Consider the following 24,168-nt stretch of genomic DNA (forward strand, 5'->3'; position numbering starts at 1 on the left):
AGGGCTATCGTGATTCAGCTTTCACTACATCTAACATCTTCAGCTATAAATCGCCCGTTATGTGCTGGTTATATCTTTAGGTTCTTGTAAGTGAGATGAATGGACTATGAGATATAGTCATGCCAGAAATTCATGACATGTATGTAAAATGCACATTCCCAAACTGTCTAAATTCTGAAGATCAGCATGGATATTGATTTATTTTAGAGAATCATTAAGATTTTTTGGAAAATGTGGTTGATAGTTAAAACAACAGATATCTTTTTATGAATTTATTAAGTGAGCAAATTTCAGAAAGAACATCGATGCCTAACTTACAAGGGTAAAATATAAAATATATGTAAAAACTGAAAACCACTGCTGTTGAATTGGTCCCATAAGGACCCTGTAGGACAGAGGATTTCTAGGCTATAATATGCACTAAAACAGGATGCATATCTTTCTCTTATGGAAGAGATGGTAAATTTAAACTCCTAAGACTATATATATATTTAGGTACTTAAATTGCTTACATTTTCTGACAGTGAATTTTTTTAAAGAACAATTTGAAGCAGAAAACTATGAAATGGTTTAAAAGAAAAACTTGGGAATAACCTAAATGGAAAATATTTGAGGAAGAGTTTAGTAAATCAAAATGCACGTCATTATTATTATGAATTTATAAGTCATTAAAACATATTTCATTTCAATATAAAATTGTATAACACATATTAATATATAACTAATTTAAGAATTGGAAAATAAAATTGCATAGCACACAAGGGGTTTCAAAAGTTAATGAAAAATAATATATGTCTCTAGGCACGTTTAAACTAGATGTATTTGTGTGTATATGTATCCCATAAATGGAGACATGCCTGGAAATAACAAAGCAAAATAGTAGCAAAAATCTCATTTTCCCTGCTATTCCATTTTCTCACAAAATATCTAAAATTGACATGCTTTCTTCTAATCATTATATATTGATATATCTATCTATCTATATCATAGTAAAATTTATCATTTATATTTTGATTCTGGATCTTGATTTTAAATAGTTTATGTTAAAAGTGGTTTTCATTTTTTTCTCTCACAGATGGTCATATTTTTAAAACTCTCTTGAGATGTTTAGGTACCACAAGGAATTTTCCAAAGTCACAAATGGAGAGCACATCTAAACTGGACAAATGTGCTGTTTATGAACTTATTTGGTCTCTCCTTTTGGTCTTCAGGTTTCTCGTCTCTTTTGACCTTCAATGTGCTGGCAGCTAATGCTCATTTGGTGAATTTTATATTTTCCATAATAAACTGCTTCCTTTAAAGTATATTATATGTAAAAAGAATCTTTATTAATATCATTGATTTACTTGTAAACATGATAGAAAATAAGCGTTGACTTATTTTAGACTCTAGACACTTCCAGAAACACTGAAAATGGAGCCAAAGGAGGAAGGAGAAAAAGCAGGTTCTTAAATTACCAAGCTGAAGTTTGGGAAATGGATACAGTTCACAGATAAGTACACAAACCAATATGTAATACAGAAGCCGGAAGAGCATGAAAAAGAAGCAAGCAGGATAAAGGGTCAGGATTGTGCAGAAGGTGTTAATTTGGACAAAGTGCTCATGGGAAGCTGCCGAAGAGGTGACATTCAAAAAGAGATGAAACTAAATGATATGTGAGAAGGTATGGAGAGACTATTCCTGGTAGAGAGGACTTCAAATTGCATATGCCCTGAGGCGAGATAAGATTAATATGTGCAAGGAATCAAATGAAGACCTATGTGACCACGGTAGATTAAGCAAAGAGATTCCTATGGAAAGAGTTAATCAAAGTCTTACAAAATGCTATGCTTCTTTTATATCATGTAATGATAGCATTAACAGGTATTTCTTGACATTTATTATATTTCTGTACTGTCTCACTTCTTTTCTCATAACAATCTTGTGAGATAAAGACTATGCACATAGACTGAGATTAAATAACTCACCCCAATCCACATACCGAGCAAATGATGTGTCCTTGAGTTGGCTTTAACTCATAGTGACCCTGTGCACTACAGGACGAAACCTACCCAGGCTGGTGCAATATTTCAGTGATGGGTGAGTCTGTTGTGACCATCATTGTGTCAATCCATCTTGTGGAATATTTTCCTCTTTTTCCCTGACCCTGTACATTTCCAATAGGGTGTGCTTTACCATAACTAGTCTCTCCTGATAACTTGTCTGAAATACTTGAAATAAAGTCTATCCTTCGTTGCTTCTAAGGAGCATTCTGGCTATACATTCTCCAAGAAAGAATTGTTGGTTGATTCTAGAAATTCATGGTACTTTTTTTTTTGCCAAAACCATAATTCAAAGGCAAGAATTCTTCTCAGCAATTCTTCCTTGTTCAATGTACATCTTTCTCCTGCATATGAGGTCACAACTAGAAGAAACTTGGTTCTCAAATTAATGTATTTTCTCTTTAACCCTTTAAAGCGGTCTTGTATAGTAGATTTATCCAATACAATATATAGTGTGATTTCTTTTCTTTCCTCTCTCTCGCTATTAATCATTTTATTGGCAGCTTTTACAGATATCATAACATTCCATAATTCAATTAGATCAAGCAAAACTGTATAATTGCTACCACAATCCATTTCAAAACCTTTCTTGCTTCATGAACTCTTTGATATCAGCCCCCCTTTATCCCCTCCCTCCCCCACTATACCCCCCAGGAACCCTTATTATTCATATATATATATATCTTACCCCATCCAGTATTATCCACTCACCCATAATTCTGTTATTCACTCCCCTTGAGTGAGGTTATATAGTTATCCATACTATCAGCTTCCCCATTCTCATCCCCACCCCCACCCCACTCCCTCCGTCTTCCTATATCCTCAGGGAATCATTATACTACCATTACTGTTTCTGAAGGGTTATTTATCTTGGCTTTCTTGCATTGAATGATCTTAATTATACAAATGAATATATGCAGGTCTAACAAGATTAATGAGATCAAGAAAAATAAAAGACCGTAATAATTAGGGGAAGAAATATTCAAGAACTAAACTAGGATAGTTATATGTTTCAGCTATACCCCACCCTGGAGTTATCATCTCTTCCATGTGTCTCTTCTCTGAGGGACTCCAATTACCTTGCATCTCCACTTTGTTCACGCTCCTTCTCATCAATTTGATTGCTTGTTCTGAACATCTGATATCTAATCCTGTTGACACCCCATGATCACTCAGGCTGGTGTGCTTCTTCCATGTAGGCTTTGTTGCTTCCCTGCTAGGTGGCCGCTTAAAGCCTTAAAGGCCCCAGACACTATATCTTATCATAGCCAGGAACCATCAGCTTTCTTCACATTTGCTTATGCACCCATTTTGTCTTCAGCAATCTTGTCTGGAAGGTGAATACCATACAGTGCCACATTATTAAAACAAACTGTTCTTGTGCTTAGGTAAGATTTATGTAGCAACTCAAAGTCCATCTGCATCCTTGTGGCATATATATATACAGATACAGCTATCTTTTTATATATACATATCTATATTCATACCTATATATATATATAATTTTTACATTTTTCTTCTCTCCTCTTATTCTTTCCTCCTTCTCCACTGTCATGTTTACTTACCTATCATTCACCTCACAGTACTTCTCTTAGATGTATTTCAACACTACCAGGAATACCAGACCTTCCTCACCATCAATTTTAGAACCCTGATGCTCCCCTGTCCCTGTTGCTATTGGCTCCCCACTCACCTCCCCCACCTCCTCGCCTCTTGGGCCCATCCAGAACTGTCTGTCCCATCACTGTCTGCTTGTGATTGCTTATCCTGCCCATCTTATGGAGATTGACACTAACCAAGAGAGAGAGAGAAAGAGAGAGAGAGAGAATACAAATAGTTCCAAGTCTAACTGGTATCCTGAGATGAATAAGAGGAAATGAATCTCACTTTGCTACAAAGCAAGAAAGACCTGTTATGATCCATCAGCCCAGTCTCCTTTTCTTTCAGACCCATTTACCTAACAGCACTTCTACCCCTTTAGTCTTCAGCATTTGTGTCCAAAAGGCATGCATCCTACACGTCCCCATTGCTCTTCCTGCAGGAAGGGATGGAGTAGTCTGGTGTCACCCCTTTACACCTGTAGGCTTTCACTGTGTCCGCCTTATGAGTCACCCCCAACCAGTTCAGGTGAGGTGCCAAGCGCTACTCACTGAGTCAGAAGTCTACAATCTGAATACCTGAGGGACTTTGTGGCTTTGTTCCCATTGCTGCTGTGTTGCACTCCCCTCTTGGTTTGCCCCCCTGTGGGCTGTATCTTCAGGGCCAACCTCTGTAGCTCTGTCACCAGAGAAAGAGCATCATGCCTCAAGCAGAGGCCGGCCCTGTAGTCCTCTCTGTGACTGAGCTGATTTGAACAGGAATATCACCCTCCGGAAATGGCACATTGAAATGTGGTCTACTCGCTCTCTTCTGTTCCTTGGGTTTGGTTTAGTTTATGCCATAGTATCTGATCCTCAGCCCGGGGAATTATGTGTTATGTGCATTTTCCCTTATGCTCATCCTGTTCGGAACTTACCTCAGTGAACTCATGTTGTACTTGACCTATTCTGCTTGGCTGATGTCACTCAGCATAATATTCTCCAACTCTTTCCGCGAGATGAGGTATTTCATCTTTTCATCACTATTCTTAAGGGATGCATAGTACTCTGTTGTGTGTATATACCAGTGTTTTCTAATCCATTCATCTAGTGATGGAAATTTAGCCTGTTTCCAATTTTTTGTGATTGTGAGCTGCGCAGTAATGAACATTGGTGCACAGATGTCTAGTTGTGGTCTGTTTCTTATTTCTTCTGGGTATATGCCCAGTAGTGGAATCGTTGGGTCATAAGGTAACTCGATTTCCGTCTGTTTTAGGTATCACCAAAATCGCTTTGCATTGTGGTTTGTTCTTATCTACAAGACCACCAGCAGTGAATTGGAGTTCTTATTTCACCACACCCATCCAACATTTGTTGCTTTCTGGTTTTTTTTAAATTGAACTATTTTTGTGGGTGGGTGATAAGTGGTAACTCATAGTTGTTTCTATTTGCATTTCCTAGATGGCTAATGATCAGGAACATTTTCTTATTTGTTTATTGGCCATTCAGGTTTCCACCTTTGTTAAACTTCTGTTCCACTTTTTTTTGCTTACTTCCCAGAGGGATATTTTTTTTTTCTTGTAAGCTTCCATGATTCGGTAGATTTTAGTAAAAAAGCCCTTTGTTTGATATGTCATTACTGAATATCTTTGCAGTTTTGGGGTTCTCTTATTACTCTCTTGATGAAGTCTTTCAATGTACACAAGTGTTTATCTTTATTATGTCCCACATGTCTATTTTCTCTTCCTCTGGGTATGTAGCTTTCATTATTGCTGATAGCCCATGTATTCCCTCTGCTAAGGTTCCTAGCTTTGTCCCAATTTTCTCATTGGTGATCCTGATAATTTAGGATCTACCTGTAGGTCTATGATCCACCTTAAATTTGTTCTTGTGTATAGGGTGAGGTAAGTGTCTTGCTTCATTCTTTTACCGGTTGATATCCAGTTTTTCCAGCACCATTTGTTAAAAAGGGTATCTACTCACCATTTGATATTTTGTGAACCCTCATCAAAGATCAGTTGTCTATATGCTGCTGTTTGTTTTTTATTTCTGGGTGTTTGTTCTTCTCCATTGGCCTGAGTGTCTATCATTCTACCAGTATCATGCTGTTTTGATGACTGTGGCTGTATAACAGGTTTTAAAGTCAGGTAAGGCAAGCCCACCCACTTTATTCTTCTTTAGGAATTCTTTGCCAATTCTGGGCTTCTCTTTCCTTATGAAGTTGGTAGTCAGTTATTTATACCGACCCATAAGCATGGGATATTCTTCCATTTGTGAGGGTGGCTTTTGGTTTCTTGTAATAATATTCTGTAGGTTTCCTTATATAGATCTTTTGTGTGGTTTTTTGGTTAGATATATACCTAGATATTACACTTTGCTTGGCTGTTGTGAAGGTCACTGCTTTCTTGATCTCATTTTCTGTAATCCTATCAGTTTTATATTTAGCAATCCGATTGACTTCTGCTTGTTGCTTCTGTATCCTGCTACTGTATCATAATCCTCTATCACTTCCAGCACTCCTTCTATGGAGCCTTTGGGGTTCTCAATATATAAAACGGTATCATCTGCAAATAACAATTTCATTTCTTATGTTCCCAGACATATACCTTTGATGTCCTTCCATTGCCTTGTAATATTAGCTAGGACATGCAGGACAATGTTGAATAAAAGTGAGGACAAATGGTATCCGTTCTGGTCCCCTTTATCAGTGGTATTGTAATGCTGGCTATGGGTTCTTCATATGTAGATTGTATTATGTTGAGGTAATTCCCTTCCAATCCTCGATTCTTGAGTGTCTTAATTAGGAATGGGTATTGAATGCTGCCAACTGCTTTTTCTGTGTCTGTTGATATTATCTTGTGGTTCTTGTCCTTTTTCTTCTCAATGCAGTGTATAATGCTGGTGACTTTTCAGATGTTGAACCTCCCCTGCATTCCTCGAATGAATCCCACTTGGTCATAATGCATAATTTAATATATATACACTTTTGTATTCCATGGGTCAAAATTTTGTTAAGGATTTTTTCATCAATTAGTGATATTGGCTTGTACTTCTCTATTCTTGTGGAAACCTTGCCCAGTTTGGGTATCATCAGTGTTGTACTAGCTTCATAGAAAGTGTTTGTGAATTTACCATCCTTTTCTATATTCTGGAAGAGCCTGTGAAGAATTAGTATCATCTCTTCCCTGAATACTTGGTAGACTTCTCCTGTAAAGCCACCTGGGCTGGGGCCTTTTTTAGTTGGCAGTTGCTTGATAACCTTATCTATTTCTACCTTTGCTATAAATCTATTCAGATTCTTGACATCTATGTGAGATAATCTGGGGAGGGTTTGTTTTTGAAAGTATTTTTCCATGTCTTCCAAGTTGTTGTATTCTTCGGAGTATAAACCATCATATTACTTTGAAATTAATCTTTTAATTTCATGAGGGTTTGTTGTAATGTGCCCTGTTTAATCCCACATACTGGATATTGACATCTGTGACTTCCTATCTTTGTTAGGTTTGCCAACGGTTTATTGATTTTGTTAATGCTTTTGAGGAACCAGCTTTTTACTGAGTTGATTTTTTCCATAGTTTTTTTGTTTGTTGTTTGTTTTCCCACTAATATACCTCAACTTTGATTTTCTTAATTTCTTTTCGTTTGCTATTAGGATTATTTTGTTGACCCTATTGCTACTTCTGAAGATTTTGTGATAAAGTATAGACCATAAGTCCCTCTTCCTTCAGGTGTGCATTTATTACTATCAAGCATCATCTGATAACTGCCTTTGCTGTATCACGTATTTGATATGTTGTATTCTCATTCTCATCAATTTCTAGAAATTTCCTAATTTTCTCTCCATTTTAGGCCAACATCCACTCCTTTTGGAGAAGTAAGTCATTCTTACTTCAAGTATTTTCCCTTGCCTTTTTCTCACTTTTTTATTATTTTATTTTTTAATCATTTTATTAGGGGCTCATACTACTCTTATCACAATCCATGCATACATCAATTGTATAAAGCATATTTGTACATTCATTCCCCTCATCCATCTCAAAACATTTACTTTCCATGCAAGCCACTGGCATCAGTTCCTTATTTTTTCCCTCCCTCCACACTCCCCCATCCCTCATGAACCCTTCATAATTTATAAATTATTATTTTGTCATATCTTGTCGTGTCTGATGTCTCACTTCACCAACTTTTCTGTTGTCCACCCCCCAAGGAGGAGGTCACATGTAGATCCTTGTAATCAGTTCCTCCTTTCCAACCTACCCTTCCTCTACCCTCCCAGTATCTCTACTCTCACCACTGGTCCTAAAGATATCATCCATCCTGGGTTCCCTGTGTTTCCAGTTCCTATCTGTACCAGTGTACATCCTCTGGTCTAGCCAGACATGCAAGATAGAATTGGGATCATGATAGTGGCCGGGAAGGAAACATTTAGGAACTAGAGGACAGTTGTTGTTTTTTTTCATTGTTGTTACATCACACCCTGACTGGCTCATCTCTTCCCTGACACCCTTCTGTAAGGGGCTGTCCAGTGGCCTACAAATGGGCTTTGGGTCTCCACTCTGCACTCCCCCCACCTCATTCACTAAGATAATTTCTCTTTTGTTGTCTTCCAACCTCAAGGCATAGTGGTCAGAGAAGGAAATCTGAGTGATCTCTGTATGGTTGAATTTACTCAACTTGACATGTATCCCAGCATGTGGTCTATTTTCAAATGTGAGGCATGTGAACTTGAAAAGAATGTGATTTTTTCCCTTTTTGTTTGCATTTGTGTGGAGAGTTCTGCAGGTCTATCAGGTTGAGTTATTTAATTGTGGAGTTTTGTTCTGTAGACTCTTTGTTGAGCTTCTTCCTCCTGATCTATCCTTCTCAGTGAGTGGTGTCTTGAAATCTCCTATTGTGTTGTCAATCCCATTATTTATTTTTCCATTTTTTGAAGGATTTGATTGACAAATTATGCAGGTCTCTCATTGTATGCATATATGTTTATTATGTTCACTGGCTCTTGGTCTACAACTCCCTTAAGCATTATATAGTTCCCATACTTGTCTTTTGTTATGCCCTGAACCTTGAAGTCAATTGTGTCAGAGATTAGGATTGCAACTCCTGCTTTCATTAGATTGCAATTAGCTTGGTAAACTTTTCACCAGCCTTTGATCCTCAACCTGTTTGTGTCTGCCAGATAGAGATATGTCTCTTGCAGACAAAAAATGTATGGGTTTTGTTTTCTATCCTGTCTGCTAGCCCTTGTCTTTCAATGGGGGGATTCAGACCATTGATGCTAAGGGTTATCTGAACATAATCTATATTACATCCATCTGTGGATTCTTTTCTGTCATCTCGGACCTTTCATGTTAGATATTTTTCTACCTCCATCCTTTGCTCATGCCTTCATGCATCTTGGACTTCTTCCTTCCATTGGTTTTTGATAATATAATACTTCCTGAAATAATTGAATGAAAATCATTTCTATTTTGTTACAACTTTGTATATACTTTCCATCTTCTTTTGTTATTTCCTGCATCATTAAATATATTGCTTATACAAGCCCTCAAAAGTTTAACTTGGAACACAAAATTTTCATTCTTTTCTTTCACCTTCCCTTTCAAATGTTCTATTCAGCTTTTGTATTCTATCATTTGTATTTTATCATTTATTCCAATCATTTTAGTTACTCTATTTGTTCAAGAGCAAATTTCAGAATATCTTCTGACATCATTTTATTTTTTTCTCTTTCCTGTCTTTATAACGACCTTCTTGCTCTCTTCATGTATGAAGTTCTTGATGCCTTACCATGACTCTGATCATTACTGTCCAAGGTGTCATAACTGTTCTAGTATTTGTCTAGTGATTTGTTTTAACCTGAACAAACATGAGCAATTGGTGGTCTATTCCATAGTACGTCCCAAGACTTATTTTGGCTGATGATATTGAACTTCTCTTCATTTCCTCTCACAGGTAGAGTCAATGTTATTCATTTGTGCTCTATCTCACAAATTGCATGTGTATACTCACCATTAATGTTGTTGAAAAAATGGTATTAGCCATGAATAAGTTACAGGTCTTACAATATTTTATCATGCAACCTCCAGCTTCATTTTTATTATTAAGACCATGTTTTCAACTATTGATCTTTGTTTTTAATTTTATAATTCAATCACCAGTAATCAATCTATCTTGATTTTGTGTTTGATCAATTTCAAACTGAGGAAGTTAGTATATTTTTTGTCATAGTATATTATTTCTCTTTTAGTACTTGGTGTGTACATTTGAATCATAGTTCTATAAACTGATATTTAATGTACATGCATAAATATTATCTTATCAAGGTAGTATTGTACCTCAAGATAGATCTTGAAATGTTCTTTTTGATGGAGAATGTGATGTTATCTTTTAACATTCTTCATTGCTGATAGAGTAAACCATGATTATCCAATTCAAAATGGCAAACTCTTTGTCTATTTAGTTCACTAATACTTAGAATATCCATCATTATGTGTTGCATTTAATTTTTGATGAATTGCAATTTTTCTAGAGCGATGCTTTGTGCATTACATGATCAGATTGTTAATGGACTTTGGCAGCTGCTTTTTTCTCTCTGTCTCATTTTGATCCATGCTTCATTAGCAAATGAATGTCTTAAATTCTTTACTCCATTCATGTCTTCAAGGTTCAGTCTACATTGAAGAGGCAGCTATTCTTCAGATTTTTGTTAGGGGGGTGTCTTCCAACGTGAGAGGTTTATCTTCTGCACTGTGTCTGCTGAAATGCATAGGGATTTTATCGGCTAGTCCTTATGCAAAGGACTGCATATTCCTTTTTTGTAGTCTAGTCTTAGTCTGGAAGCACCACTGAAGACTCTTCCACATAAACATCGCTGCTGGTATCTGAAATACAAGGTATACCAGAATCACAGTAGCATATAAGCTACCAAGTACAACAAACTGAGAAGAGTGGTGGATCTAACACAAAGTCGAGCAGAAAGTCATTCCTACGAATTTGAATTTCAGTGTTCACATTTTAAATAATTACTTTTTACAGTCCTAGTAAAATAAAATTCCCTTCAAGGGATGGATTTAGATGTGACCAGGAAATGTTACTTTGGAAACAACTGTAAATATGCTGAAGTGCTTATCTTTGACAGTATGGCTTACTTTATTTCTTACTTATAAGAACAGCAACAAAAAAGCTTTGTTGAGTGGACAGAATGAAAAACACCAACTAGCCCCCTCTTCAAAAGCATAAAGGGATAATGGAAGTCATTGGAGATGCCTTTGTCTTTTTAGATATTGGGGTTCACCCTTTGAAACAGCTAATCAAATCACCAAGTGGGAATCAACTGCTAGTTTTGTTTTATTAAGCTAATAAAATATTAACTTTCCAGAATTGAACAGATGTGCACACAAAGTTTTTTATTAGTATTTGGGATAGTATTCAAAATTACATAGACAATCTTTTAAATATGTTTTTAATACAAATGGGAAAAACAGTGCTGAAATTTGAGCTGTAAACTACTTTTATTGCTGTTATAAACCTGTCTGGATTCAGCTGTTCACAATTGGATACTAAATCATTTATATTTGAGAAGAGAAAACTAATAAAAATGTGACGTTTATCCCAGTTATTATTTTCAATATTAATATCAATGGTAATTTATTACCAGTTCTTATGGTAATGATATTTATTATTTAGAAAGATATCTTGGCTTAAGATGTCTGATTTTAAAATATATGTCCAGAATGATAGGAGGAGAAACTAGTAACTTCACCATGTGCGGTGACACATAATTTAAATAATATTTTCTTTCACACACATTTTGTTATTTAATCATTATGTTAGCTATTTCAAGTTAGCATTGTGCAACTATGCATTTTCTCAACTTTTAAAAACATTTCTCTGCTAGTTTCCTTGACATGCCGCTAAAAATAAAACCATGTGTTTCCCGCAAACCATAGCAGCTATAAGGTTCACCATTGCCTGTTAATTAACAGTCTAATGAGTTATTATGTTTTTCCTGTTGTTTGGCTCATTGCCACTAAGTCAGTCTGACACTCATAATTACCCTGTGAACATCAAAACAAAGCACTCCCTGCTCCTGCTCCCTTCTTGTTATGTTTGAGCCCAGCAAAGGCTTAAATAATGGCATTGAGAAGCCCTTTTTTCTTCATTTATCTTTCTTCTATGTTGACTTCATTTTTAAACAAGTTTTTTTTCCCCATGTGATCACAATAAAATTGCTTGCAGGACCTCCAGGATTACCTAATTCTTACCAAATCTTTTATAGGTCTAGCAAAGGTTTAGAGGAAGACTAGGATCCTGGCAAGTACTCTGTTTCACCCTAGCTAGATTCTGGGTCACGGGGATTCCCTCCTAGTTGTCAGGGGCTATGAATGGGAACAGTTTGACAAAGTAAAATCAGGACGACTAGGGGGCTAGAAATGTTGGCTAAGTAAAAGCAAACATGTTATTTCATATGTGTAAAAAATCTAGTCTTATAAATGTACCTCCTATCCCTTACTATATTTCAAGCTTAGCTCATTTTCTTCTCCTAAGAAGCCTGCAGAAACATCTTAAGTTCTTGCTAATATTTAACTATTCTGAATTATTCATTAATGTCAAGATCACAATTTTCACATTTCTTAATATTTGATATTCGTCTCACAACTGATAGCTTATACCTGGATGTATTTTTGAAACTTTTAAAATTTCTTTAAAGTACATAACTATATGATACCTTTAACTTGATAAAACATTATATTTTCGATGCTTTCCTACACTCTAACCACAGTGGGCTCAAACCTAACAACATAACAACAATTGTGAGAATGGGGTAGGAGTGGGCTGTGTTTTATTTTGTTGTGCATATGGTTGCAGTGAATCAGAGCTAACAACAACTAACAATATTAACATACGATGGCTTTTAAGCTTATACTAATTTATCATTTTTAACCATAGAAATTTACCTGTAAATGTGTCTCTTTATTATACTCTTTGTAGAAGTAGACATCCAACAGCCTTTGTCCAATGTACATCTGACACTATGTATAAGGGGGTACCCCTGCAAAAACCAGAATTACACTGGGAGGGTCAGAGCTTTCAGAGTATGCATTTTTCCTATGAGGTAAATATTGAGCAACTCATTCTGAGTCAGTGTACCCAGTGGTGTCACCTGGGTATGTTCTGTCTGGTCACAGTGAAGTTTTCATAAAAGCAGTTTCACTTGAACCTCCTTTTTGTGGTGGCCTATTTAAAGAACAGTGCGTGGCTGTGAAATTTTGTTTTCTTCTTGGGAAAATGGTACAGAAACTTTTGTGATGTCAAACACACTTACAAGGACAGCGCTATGCGGGGGGCGGGGGGAACTCAAGTGTATGAGTAGTTTTCTCATTTCTAAAAAAGTGAAATGTTGATTGATGACAAGCCCCATTCTGGACATCTGTCAATCTCCTGAATGGATGAAAATATTGATTCACAGTGCACTTGGAGTTAGTTCCATGGAGTCAAACTGTTAATCAAGCTTTCTAAGTAGAGGTTCTGAAAAGATTGCATAACAGTGCATGACAACAAAGGCGTGATTTGTGGCAGATGGGAGACTGTTTTTGCCACCATGATAGTGCACTTGCTCACACTGCCATCTCAGATGGCCAGTTTGGTAAAAAACAGCATGCTTCTCTTGATTCACACACCTTACTCACCTGACCTTTCTCCTGTGACATTTTTTAAATTTGTTCCCACAAATACAAAGGGACATGAAAGGACAGGGACTTGGCAACATAGAAGTGGTGAAGAGAAAAAAAATGAGGGAGGTTCTGTGAGCCATTAAAATAGATAAGTTTGAAAAATGTTTCCAAGAATGGAATCACAGATTTGACAAATATATTAAGTATAATGAAGAGTATTTGAAGATGATAAAGTTGTTTTATAAAATATTTAAATACATAGTTTTGAACAAAAAGATTCCAGTTTATCTTTGGGTACCCCTCAGATCTATATTATAGTGAGGTAAAATAAATTAGATGTATCCTTCTCTCTAATCATTGGTAGTTGGCTCCTTTAAGATAAAATATAGGAAGGTATATTATTTAAAGGAAAAATGAAAGAATAGACATTGGGTTAATTGTCTCCACCACAAGTAAAGATTGTTCAATATAAGTTTTAAAAATATATTTTGGCGGTGATAGTGGGTGTTTTTATTTGCTTGTTTTTAGCTTCTTCTATGGATTGCACTCTCTAGAATGTTATATTTTATGAGACAGTGAATGTGATAATTACATAATCTGGTTTCACCTCGAGACTACTAAGAGAGAAGCAGTGGAGTTTAGCCTGTCAATCAGGTTGCAGTTTAATGACCTCATTTGGAGGTGCATCAGAGATAAATAGTTCATTGGGGGTCAGACCCAAAAAGACTCTCCCTGCTTGTCTCCCTGCAAAACATTCCTGTTAATAAGCCCCATGGAACTATGCTGATGCAGCCAGATCCTTGGAGCTGTTAGAACCACGTGGAGACCCATGCCAGCACTGAGATGCTTTCACTGCCACTGGATCCACACGGCTTTCCACCCAGTGCCCTGTGATCTTCCTGCATTAGCATCATGGCATGTGTTGCATGAGTCTGAGAGGAATGTATAGACTGGTATCAGGCATATGGGCTAAAATCAGACTTATGGACTTGATGTGGACTGGGCTGGGATTTTTTTAAATATACAATTACTGTTTGATATAAAGCTCTTTCTTATACACATATGAGTGTCCATGAATTTGTTTCTCTAGTCCACCCGGACTAACAGGTTATGGTTCCAAGAGTGTGGTACTATAGAAACAAATCATGAAGATAGAGAGTGGATGCTTGTTTGACCCCTGTCTGATGGTAGTTTTTCTTATTAACCTAGGCAGAGGTCAGACAAGTTTACTGGGTTGTTTTCTGGAAAGAATATGGGAAGTTAAAGTTTTTATTATTTTGTTTGGTTGCTGTTTTGGGTTATTCCTGCATAAAATGACAAAAATGAATGTTGTGAATGTATATTTTGAGCGTAGGGGTAGAATTCATCTTTGAATTTCTCAGAGACCAGGTGGCTTAGTGAAAATGGCTGAGAGAAGGTCAAAATGGCTGAAAAAAAGCCTGGCTCTGGCTTGATTCAGTCAAAGGCCTAAGGCAATATTTTGTGTGAATGGAATAGTTTAGATAAGGATTATGATAAGTTGGATAAGGATTGAACTTAACTGTTTTGAGTTTGGGATCTAGCTCTAGTGGGTTTATACTGTTTTCTTCTGCCTATTGTTATTGATATAATGATTGGTAGAAATGATTTGGGGAAGTATGAAAATAGAGAACGTATAAGCCCATTTGCCTTCAGCCATTAAAATCAGATCTTTAAATGGAAGTAGGACATGCCTATAGAAGGCTCTGAAAAGATAAGCCCCACCCAGTATCTTGAGTGTTCAGGACAGTCAAAGGTGAAGACACTTGCCTAGAGGCTGCTAACAGTTTGAAGAAAGTAAAAAAAAGGAACTGTTTGTTTTTTCAAATTTTGAACTAATGGTTTGTGCCTGAGGTTGGAAAATTCTGGAGCCATGGAGAAACTCTCTCTCTAGGGCTGAACTTTAAGGAGAGCCTGTAGGCGGGCTGAAATGCTTTCTGGGTGACCACCTGATTCCACTAGTTGAGTGGAAGTGAGAGAAATGCAGCAATAAAGAGACGGGTTGAGTCTAGCCACTGACACCCGTGGACCTGGTTCACAGGGACTAGAGGATATGATGAGAGTGGGTTGACTGGTCTGAAGTTCATGACTGAATACAAGTGGGCTATGTTTGTTGAGAATTTGTGATGGGACCATGGTCTAAAGGCAAGGCAGCCAGTGGGCACCCTGGTAAGACTAAGTGTGGTAGCCTAAATTGGGTTGACCAGAACCTGACCAAATGAAGAGAAGATTTTTGAGCCTGTTAACTGGTGCCCATTGCTGCTGTCTTTATGGACAGCCTGTCCTGATTTGATTTTGCTTATGGATGTGGACTCACAAGGTTCCAACTGGAATGAAGATTCTTCACATCAAAAAATACGATTGTCTCCTCAAAGCACTGGGTTGATGTAAATGGGCAGTATAGAAATTGAATACCCCAAATTGGGTAGATAAGGGTATGAAATGGCTGGTTTATAAATTTTCATGGGAGGGGAAATATATTCATAGGATTAATCTGTAGGTGTTACTTAACTGCAATTGTTAGGTATAGAATATTGCTGTGTTGTTTACTTATACAATATTCTGTTTATTGGGGCTTTGGCATATATTGAATTGCATGCATTTTAGTTTTCTCCTATTAGGTACAGATATGATTGTATTATTGTTTTGTTACAAATTATGTATGACTAAACAGTTGTGTAAAAGTGTCAAGTTTACAAGGGGTGGTCTGTGGCAGTTATGTAATCTGTCAACTTGCAAAGGGGTAGGGTCTAGTCTGTCAATCAGGGGCAGCTTGATGACTTTATTTAGAGGTTCTAAGGAGATAAATAGCTCACTGGAGGCAGGATACATGATCTGTTTCATCTCCCTGCAAGATATTCCTATTGACAAACCTCATGGATCTATGCTGAGAGAGCCAGAGTCATGGAGCTAGAATAGTTCCACGTGGAGACCCACGCCAGCACTGAGATGCTTGGATCCACAAGACTTTCCACCCACTGGCCTGTGATCTTCCTGCTTTTGGTGTCATTGCAAGGCTGCATGAGTCTCAAGAGGAATTTATAGACTGGTAACAGACATATGAGCTAACATTGCACTTATGGACGTGAACATTGCACTTATGGACTGGGCTGCAATGTGTTCTCAATATATAATTGCTCTTTTATATAAAACATTTTTATACACATATGAATGTCTATGAATTTGTTTTTCTAGTCGACCTGGACTGACACAGTGAATATAGCTAATATTAATTTTATTGTCTCTCTTAGATATTTGCATATTAGAAAAATATATTTCTAGTTTTGTATAGTTAATAACATTTTGAATTATAATTGTGTTAAAAAAAACTTTGAGCCATTTCTTTAAATCATTAATATGAAGTTTCAATTCTTGATATATGACAGTTACTGAGCTAAAATGATATTTCCTTAATATATTGTTATTTTTGTTCTAGAAGTCTGCTGACATTTTTAATCTGACAATTTGTTCCCATAAACATTGTAGATTTAAACATCATTTAATGCAGTTCTACTCTGTCCTATGAGTTGCCACTAGCTCTATAGCAATATGATGATAAAAAATATTTACTATAAATGATTAAGCATCGACATTTTCTCTCCTACAATAGGTTCTTCGAGTAGTTCGGCTTATTAAGATCTCACCTGCATTAGAAGATTTTGTGTACAAGATATTTGGCCCTGGAAAAAAGCTTGGAAGTTTGGTTGTTTTTACTGCCAGCCTCTTGATTGTTATGTCGGCAATTAGCTTGCAGATGTTCTGCTTTGTCGAAGAACTGGACAGATTTACAACCTTTCCGAGGGTAAGTCTAAAAATGCAGTTTGTTTAACTCATTCTCCTTATTGAAGCAACGGTGAAAGTCAAAGCAATGTGCTTTTAGCAGCAGTTTAAACCCGTGGCATATTTTTGATGACTTGAAATAATTCCGTTTTAATTTTGACCATGGTTTGTTCTTCAGGCTCAGGAGTTTGGGCATGTTCCCAGCCCTATCAGATTATACACCATTCCTAAAATGCTGTACATCATCTTAGAGAGAAAAAACTGCTGAAACCAGTGAAAAAGGAAACTAGACTTCTTAGCACCTGTAATATGGCAGAGTATTTACAGACAGTTTGTACTTTTTGTATGCTTGAAAGCTAAGATATTTTTCATCTGCTTTATAGTTCATGCATTTTTATATCAGGCCTAATCTACAATGAAGCATTTGAGTTAAGATACAATAAGATTCCAAGACCCTTAGGAGTTGGCATACTTTTAGAAGGTCTTCTAGTTCATGCCTCTGCATCCTCATTAGAATCTATTTGGTCTGAAATGGAAGTTAAAAATCAATTGATCCATAAGAAGAGCTCAAGGAGAAGAGTCTAGCCCCTAGCCACAAGGATCCTGACATTCAGCTGCATGCAAAGGTGTTACAAGTTGCCTCAGACCTACCTAATTGATAACAGAACAAAATATTGCATGGTGCCTTGTCATTCTCATATTTTTGTTATTTTAGCCTATTTTTGCAGCCACCATGTGAACTCACATATATGAAATAATGTAATGAACAAATATTTATATACGTTTTTCACCATGAGCTAAATTAGCAAATCCTAGTTATATGGAACTATTATTCTTTGGATAGGATCAGCACACAAGGTGGCTTCAGTTATGCTTTTAGAACAAATGGGTTTGTATACATAGCAGATAAACTAAAATAGCCTGGGTCTTGCTTTTGTTGTGGTTTATCTTGTGCTAAATCTGTCTTTGTAGTTATAATCCACCTTTTCATAGAATAGCTCCTTCATTAAAACCCCTATGTTTTAGTCCAATATCTATAAAACCAAAGTCAACCAAACAAATCTACTGTCATTGAGTCAATTCCAATTCATTAACTAAACAAGAACAAAATGCAGACTCACGGCTATCAAGTAGATTCCAACTCATAGCCACCCTATAGGGCAAGAAACAAAGTGGCACTTTGGGTTTACAAGATTCTAATTCTTCATGGAAGTAGACATTCTCAATTTCTCCCTTGGAGGGGCTGGTGGGGTTGAACCACTGAGCTTGTGGTTAGTCACTCAGTATGTAGGCTCCTCTGCCACCAGGGCTCCCTATTCTAATGCATAGGTGTCCACACGGGCTTTCTGAGGCTATATAAATCTATACAGGAGCAGATAGTTAGCTGAATTGCCAACCTTGAAGTCCAACAATTCCCAACATCACCACCAGAGTGCCTTTACAGAACCAGACAACTTCAGCGGTCCTGGAGACACAAAGACAGATACTTCCCAGTCTTCAAGGAATTTGAGAATTCAAGGGAGGCAACCAGTAAACCAACCATCAAGTATGAAAAGCCTTAATAGGGATAAGCCCCAGATGCCGTGGAAACCTTGAAATCGAGTTCAAACAGAATGGAAAAGTCCAGGAAGACTTCTTCGAACAAATACTTTCTGAAGAATTATTGGATGTGACCAAATCACCTGTGAGAGGATAGGGTCCCAGGTTGCGGCACTAGTATGAGCAAAAGGTGTGGAGTGAACATTTTCGTACTTAAAGGAGAAAAGACCGATAGAGGAAAGCAGAATACATCGATGAAATGCAAATGCTGGTAAGAGAGCAGCTAGAGGGTGATGTTTATTAAAGCTCTATGAAATAAAGAAGACGATAGCACAGGATTTCTGAGAAGATACAGAAAGGCTTCCGGAGCTCAGGCACTCGGATTGATGCTGGGTTGTCAGGTGTCAAGTTGGTCAACAAAGATACTGAGCCAATCTGAAAGTAACGACCAAGGCTTTGTTCACTTACTGGGACAAGGTACGCAGAAGCAAAAATAGATACCAGCCTCCCAGGGTTCCAGTTTTCCACTCAGAACCACATCAGTCAAGGGTCAGTGGATCAGTACAAACACAGGGGTCATTTCACTGCAGAAGAGCCCTGAACGAATGACTCCTGCTGTTTTATGGATCCTGGACCAGGAAGAAGAGGAAAGGCAAGAAATGAAAAAGTACTGAGTCAGAAAGTAGAACGTGTCTCCGTGGAGGTCTGAATGACAGAGGCTTGCTTGTGTGAGTTCCCGGGCAAGGAACGCAAATATGGGTGTAAGTGTAACTGGCAGGAGAAGGATATTATACATGGTAAAGTTGAAGGGCAGCTAAAAAGAGAAGACCCTGGACAGGATGGATTGACACAGTGGCTGCATCAGTGGGCTCCACTATCACAATTGTGAAGACGATATGGGACCAGGCAGTATTTCATTCTGTTGTATATTCTCATTCTTGTTATAAGTTGGAACTGATTTGATGGCGCCTGACATCATCAACAACGGGGCTTAGAGGAGAGGTGGGAGAGAGGGGCAAGGTTTTTCACTAGAACATCCTCCAGAGACTGCCGTGCACCTGCTGCCCACCAAGTCAGGTACAGGGGCCAGCACTGGCTCATGAGAGCTACAGGAAAACTCCTGAGAGATCACACATGTGACCAAACTGAAACCAAATCCACTGCCAGTGAATCAATCTTGAGTCTTAGTGACCCTGGAAGACAGGGTAGAAGTGCTCCTGCAGGTTTCAGAGACCATAACTCATTAGGGGAGTATGAAGCCTGCCTTTCCCCCACTGCGGTGGTTTTGAACTACTGACTTGGCAGTTAGAACTGCGCTCCCCTGAGTTTTCCATGGAGAAGGTTTGGACATTGATCACCCAGGTGGACACAGCCTCCACACTTTTGGTTAGTAGCCAAGTTTGCATTCACATCCCCCAGGGATTCTATTTTTACAGGAGGATTTACACAGTTGTACCTGTCTGAAACCCAACAATCCTCCTTACCTTCACTTGTCTCTGCAAACTCACACAGACGAATAAATACACATTTAGTTAATTGTATGGACTCTCATCCTCTCTCAATTCCACTGATTTAATATAACAGCAACAAGAACCCAAACTCACCATCATCAAGTCAATGCCCATTTATATTGAGGCAATGTAGGGGTTCTGGGACTGTAAATCTTTGCAGGAGCTGACAGCCTCATTTTTCTTCCTCGAAGTGGCTGGTGGGTTTGAACCACCAACCTTGTGGTCAGTAGCTCAATGCCTAGACACAGCACTACTAGGACTCCTAATATAGACCTCCATTATCCCTCACGTGCATTATGCCTGGGCTCCCCGTTGAGGGCTGTCCTTTTGCTGCACTTCAATCCACTGTGCAATTGCAGCACAATGAGATTTTCTAAAATGCAGACCACCTCAGAACACTCTCTTGTTTAAAAGGCTTCAAGATTTTCCTTTCCCTCAGGATAAAGAATACATGTTTTAATGTGGTTTTCAGTGTCTTTCATCTCCGTAAGTATCCTTTTATATTTAGTTTGGGGACTTAGATTTCAACATCCCTCCCTTCCAAGGCAGATGTCGCATCTATATGGTTGTCATTAGGTGCCATGGAGAGGAATCGACTCAGACATGAACAGAGGAGAATGTTGCTCTGTAAGGTTTTCCAGGCTGGGATCTCTCAGAAGCATATCCACAGACCTGTTTTCTGAGGTGGCCCTGGGTGGACTCGTCACCAACCTTTGGGGCTAATAGTCATGCGCTGAAGTGCCACATAGGGACCCTTGTATTCATTACTTCTCAATTCTCAGTTCAATACCTGCCACAAAATAGTGTTGATTTTGAGTGAAAAAATGAATAATTAAGGGCAATCCAAAACAAACTTTTAAGATACTTAGACACTGTATCTGGATCAATATTCCAGATTCCATTATTCATTACTCAAGGATGTCTGTTACCCTCCGTCGTTGCCCTACCCTATTCCATCAGGCAGGTCTGCATGATTCTGTCAGAAGCTTGCTTTGATTACAAGAAACTTGACTCCAGCTGACTTAAACAATTAAGAACGATTTTATCTTACCTCCAAGACATTAGGTAGAGTTCAGCAAGTTAGATTGTATCTTCACTAAAGTTCATTCTAACTTTTTCCACATTTGTCTTTTAATGGATGCATCAACGTGACCCCCTTGGATGTCGAACAACTCTTTCACAGGGGTTGCCTAAGACCATCAGACAATACATATTTCCAATGCTCTTAGGAACCAAGACACCCCTGCTCTATCTGCCTCCAGGAGCATCCGCCCACATGCAGATACACCCACATACTAGTACCCGGTGTAAAGACTGCTACCCATGCTACACCATGCTTCAAGACAAAATTTCATTTATTTGTAGTTAGAAATAAATATTTCACAATATATAACTATATATTTTTGTGATTAATCACTATGCTTTAATGATGTTCAATTTGTAACAATGAAAATACATCCTGCATATCAGATATTTACATGATGATGCATAACAGTAGCAAAATTGCAGTTATGAAGAAGCAATGAAAATAATGTTATGGCTGAGGATCACCACCACATGAGGAGCTGTATTAAAGGGTCGTGGCATTAGGAAGGTTGAGAACAGCTGATCTAGAGGGAGCAGGATGGGCTATCTCTCCCCAGATCTCCTTCTTTGTAGCAAGGAAGCCTTCTCAGGAATATCACCGCTCACTGTAGCCTCAAGCAAACTTGATCCCATCTCATCAGCAGAGTTGCCAACGTGGTCATGCCTAAACCAATCACTAGCAAGGCGATTGTAATAAAAATGACAAGCTTAGGTTAGTCATGTAGCAAGAAATGGATCTTGGGGAGACCACTACAATGGTCCGACTCAACAGGTGGGCATGATTTCCCCTCTCCTCTTAGCTCAATCGCCTCTAATCCCTGTGCACTAGGCTGTGTGGCAGACGTGGGCAGAAAGAAGGCTGCTGTAGATTCCAGCTCCCCTCCTTTGATCACACTGACTACTTTCCAGCATACATGATCGACATTCATGCACAGGTGTGGTGGCTACTTGTCTTCAGATGGCTTCAGGTTGGGAGTGCTCAGACTAACTTGTCTTCTCTGAACACGTAATGATCAGAATGCATACAAATGTACAGTGATCAGTAAGCTCACAAACATACAGTGATCAGTAAGCACACTAAGGAGAGTCAGGGAGGAAAACGATAGCACACAATCCCAGGAGATGGATAAAGGTTGCTCCTTTTTTTTTTAATGACAAACACACAAATAAGCATTGGATCATATATTGAGAGAATTTCATAAAACAACCCTGTCACCTGTAGTGGGCCCAACAAACCTGCCACAACATCAACATAAACAGTAAGATCGAGCCCTGCTGTGAGGCCATAGTCAGTAGTTTTTGTTTTGCTTGGACAAATATGTTGTATCTCAAAGAGCACAATTTAAGGAACTTTCCAGGGCAGGGCAGTCTTCTCGCTGAGTTCACCAGACACATTATCATAGGTTTGAGCAAAACATATTGTTTCAATAGTATTGGCCCCTGTTAATAAAGTGGTTACCGGTAGGGCTGTGATTCCCAAGGTCAGCAGTTTGAAACCACCAGCTGCTCCTCAGGAGAAAGACAGGGCTTTTTACTCCCCTAAAGCATTACAGTCTTGGAACCCCACATGGATCCATATGATCACTATGAGTCAGCATCAGCTCAAGAGCAGTGAGTCTGGTTTTGGCTTTACCGGCAAGTTGCATGATTTCTTGGAGTAACCTGATAAAAGGTATGAGCACAGTTCCATTATGATTTCCCCCTCAACTTATTATATAAGTAACTTACCACTAAGTTACTAAAATAAATGCAAAGAACATCCATCATATCAGCTTTAGTTAGCTCAGTAGTTTTACTTTCTCAAATCTGCCTCTGAAATAATATAAACAGGTCTCATTTGTGTTGCAGATGAGGATAGCTTTATTCATAAATAATATATTACCCTCTATAACACAAAGTACTTGAATTTTAATATTATTTATTTGATACAGCTTTTTAAATTTTTCATCTACTAAATGCTAATTACTAGCAGTATTGAATGCACTTATAAAATCATGTTCAAAACAGTTATTACACAATGTAAGCAATAAATGCTATACACATTTAACACAAACCAATTTCCCTTTTTTTTTTCACTACCAAAATGAGTAATCACTCTTTTAACTGTATTGGAAGAATTACTGAGAATATGAAGCAATAATTTACTATACCTGATAAATAATGAAAGGGGGGGAAAAAAGAATGTTTGTTCGAGTGTGAATAGGGAATAAAAAGAAAGGAAGGAAGAGGAATGTGAGGTTGTGATGGTGCAGATGGTGAAGGTAAGCTTTTGAATGGCCCTGGTCTGAGGTTGTACTTTCAGAGCAAAAATCTGGGAGATAGTAAGAAGAGTACTTTTGATGTTTTTTGAAAAATGCTAATGATAAAGTTAATTTTGGGTACTATGCTGAGAAAAATAGAATAAGACAAACCCAGAAATTTCTGAATACAATTAAAAATGCAAACTCTCTTAAATGCGTAGAAAAGATGACAAGGAACTAATGGAAACCCAGGGACCAAAAATTGAGCAGTGGCTTCATTCCAGAGAACTCAACTGCTGGATGGAGAGGGAGGCATGATCTCTCACGTGACACTGGTTTTCACTTGTGTCAGAGACCAAAGATCGAGTCCTTGAAATGGGGACTTCTAACAGATAACTGAATAAATTGAATATTTACTTAGCCTCATCCTCATAGAGGACGTTTATCGGAAAGAAAAATAAATCAATAACAAGGGTGTTCCGTGTCATGATTGGGTAGCAGGAGAACTTCGGTTGTCTGAGTGTCTCTTCGAAAGGGGTTAGGCCATCACTGAAAGACACCCTGATTAGGTCAGGACTGCCAGGATCGGCTCTTGGCATAGTCAACCTCGTGGGGATCTAATCACAGGAATAAATTTGCATGGCAAGGGATGTGTGAAACAGGAGCTGGGAATCTTTACTCCTGCCTGCAACCTAAGAAAA

The 24,168-nt window shown here is 38.0% G+C and overlaps 1 protein-coding gene across 2 annotated transcripts in view; it reads left to right on the forward strand.

Moving 5' to 3' along the window:
• Nucleotides 1–24,168, forward strand: part of NALCN (sodium leak channel, non-selective) — a 436,823-nt gene that overhangs the window by 210,252 nt on the left and 202,403 nt on the right. For both annotated transcript variants that reach the window (XM_075562611.1, XM_075562612.1), the window contains one exon: nucleotides 16,922–17,113. In XM_075562611.1, coding sequence (XP_075418726.1) covers nucleotides 16,922–17,113 — 192 coding nt within the window. The remainder of the gene's footprint in view (nucleotides 1–16,921; nucleotides 17,114–24,168) is intronic.

Source organism: Tenrec ecaudatus, chromosome 11, assembly GCF_050624435.1.
Source record: "Tenrec ecaudatus isolate mTenEca1 chromosome 11, mTenEca1.hap1, whole genome shotgun sequence".
NCBI lineage: Eukaryota > Metazoa > Chordata > Mammalia > Afrosoricida > Tenrecidae > Tenrec > Tenrec ecaudatus.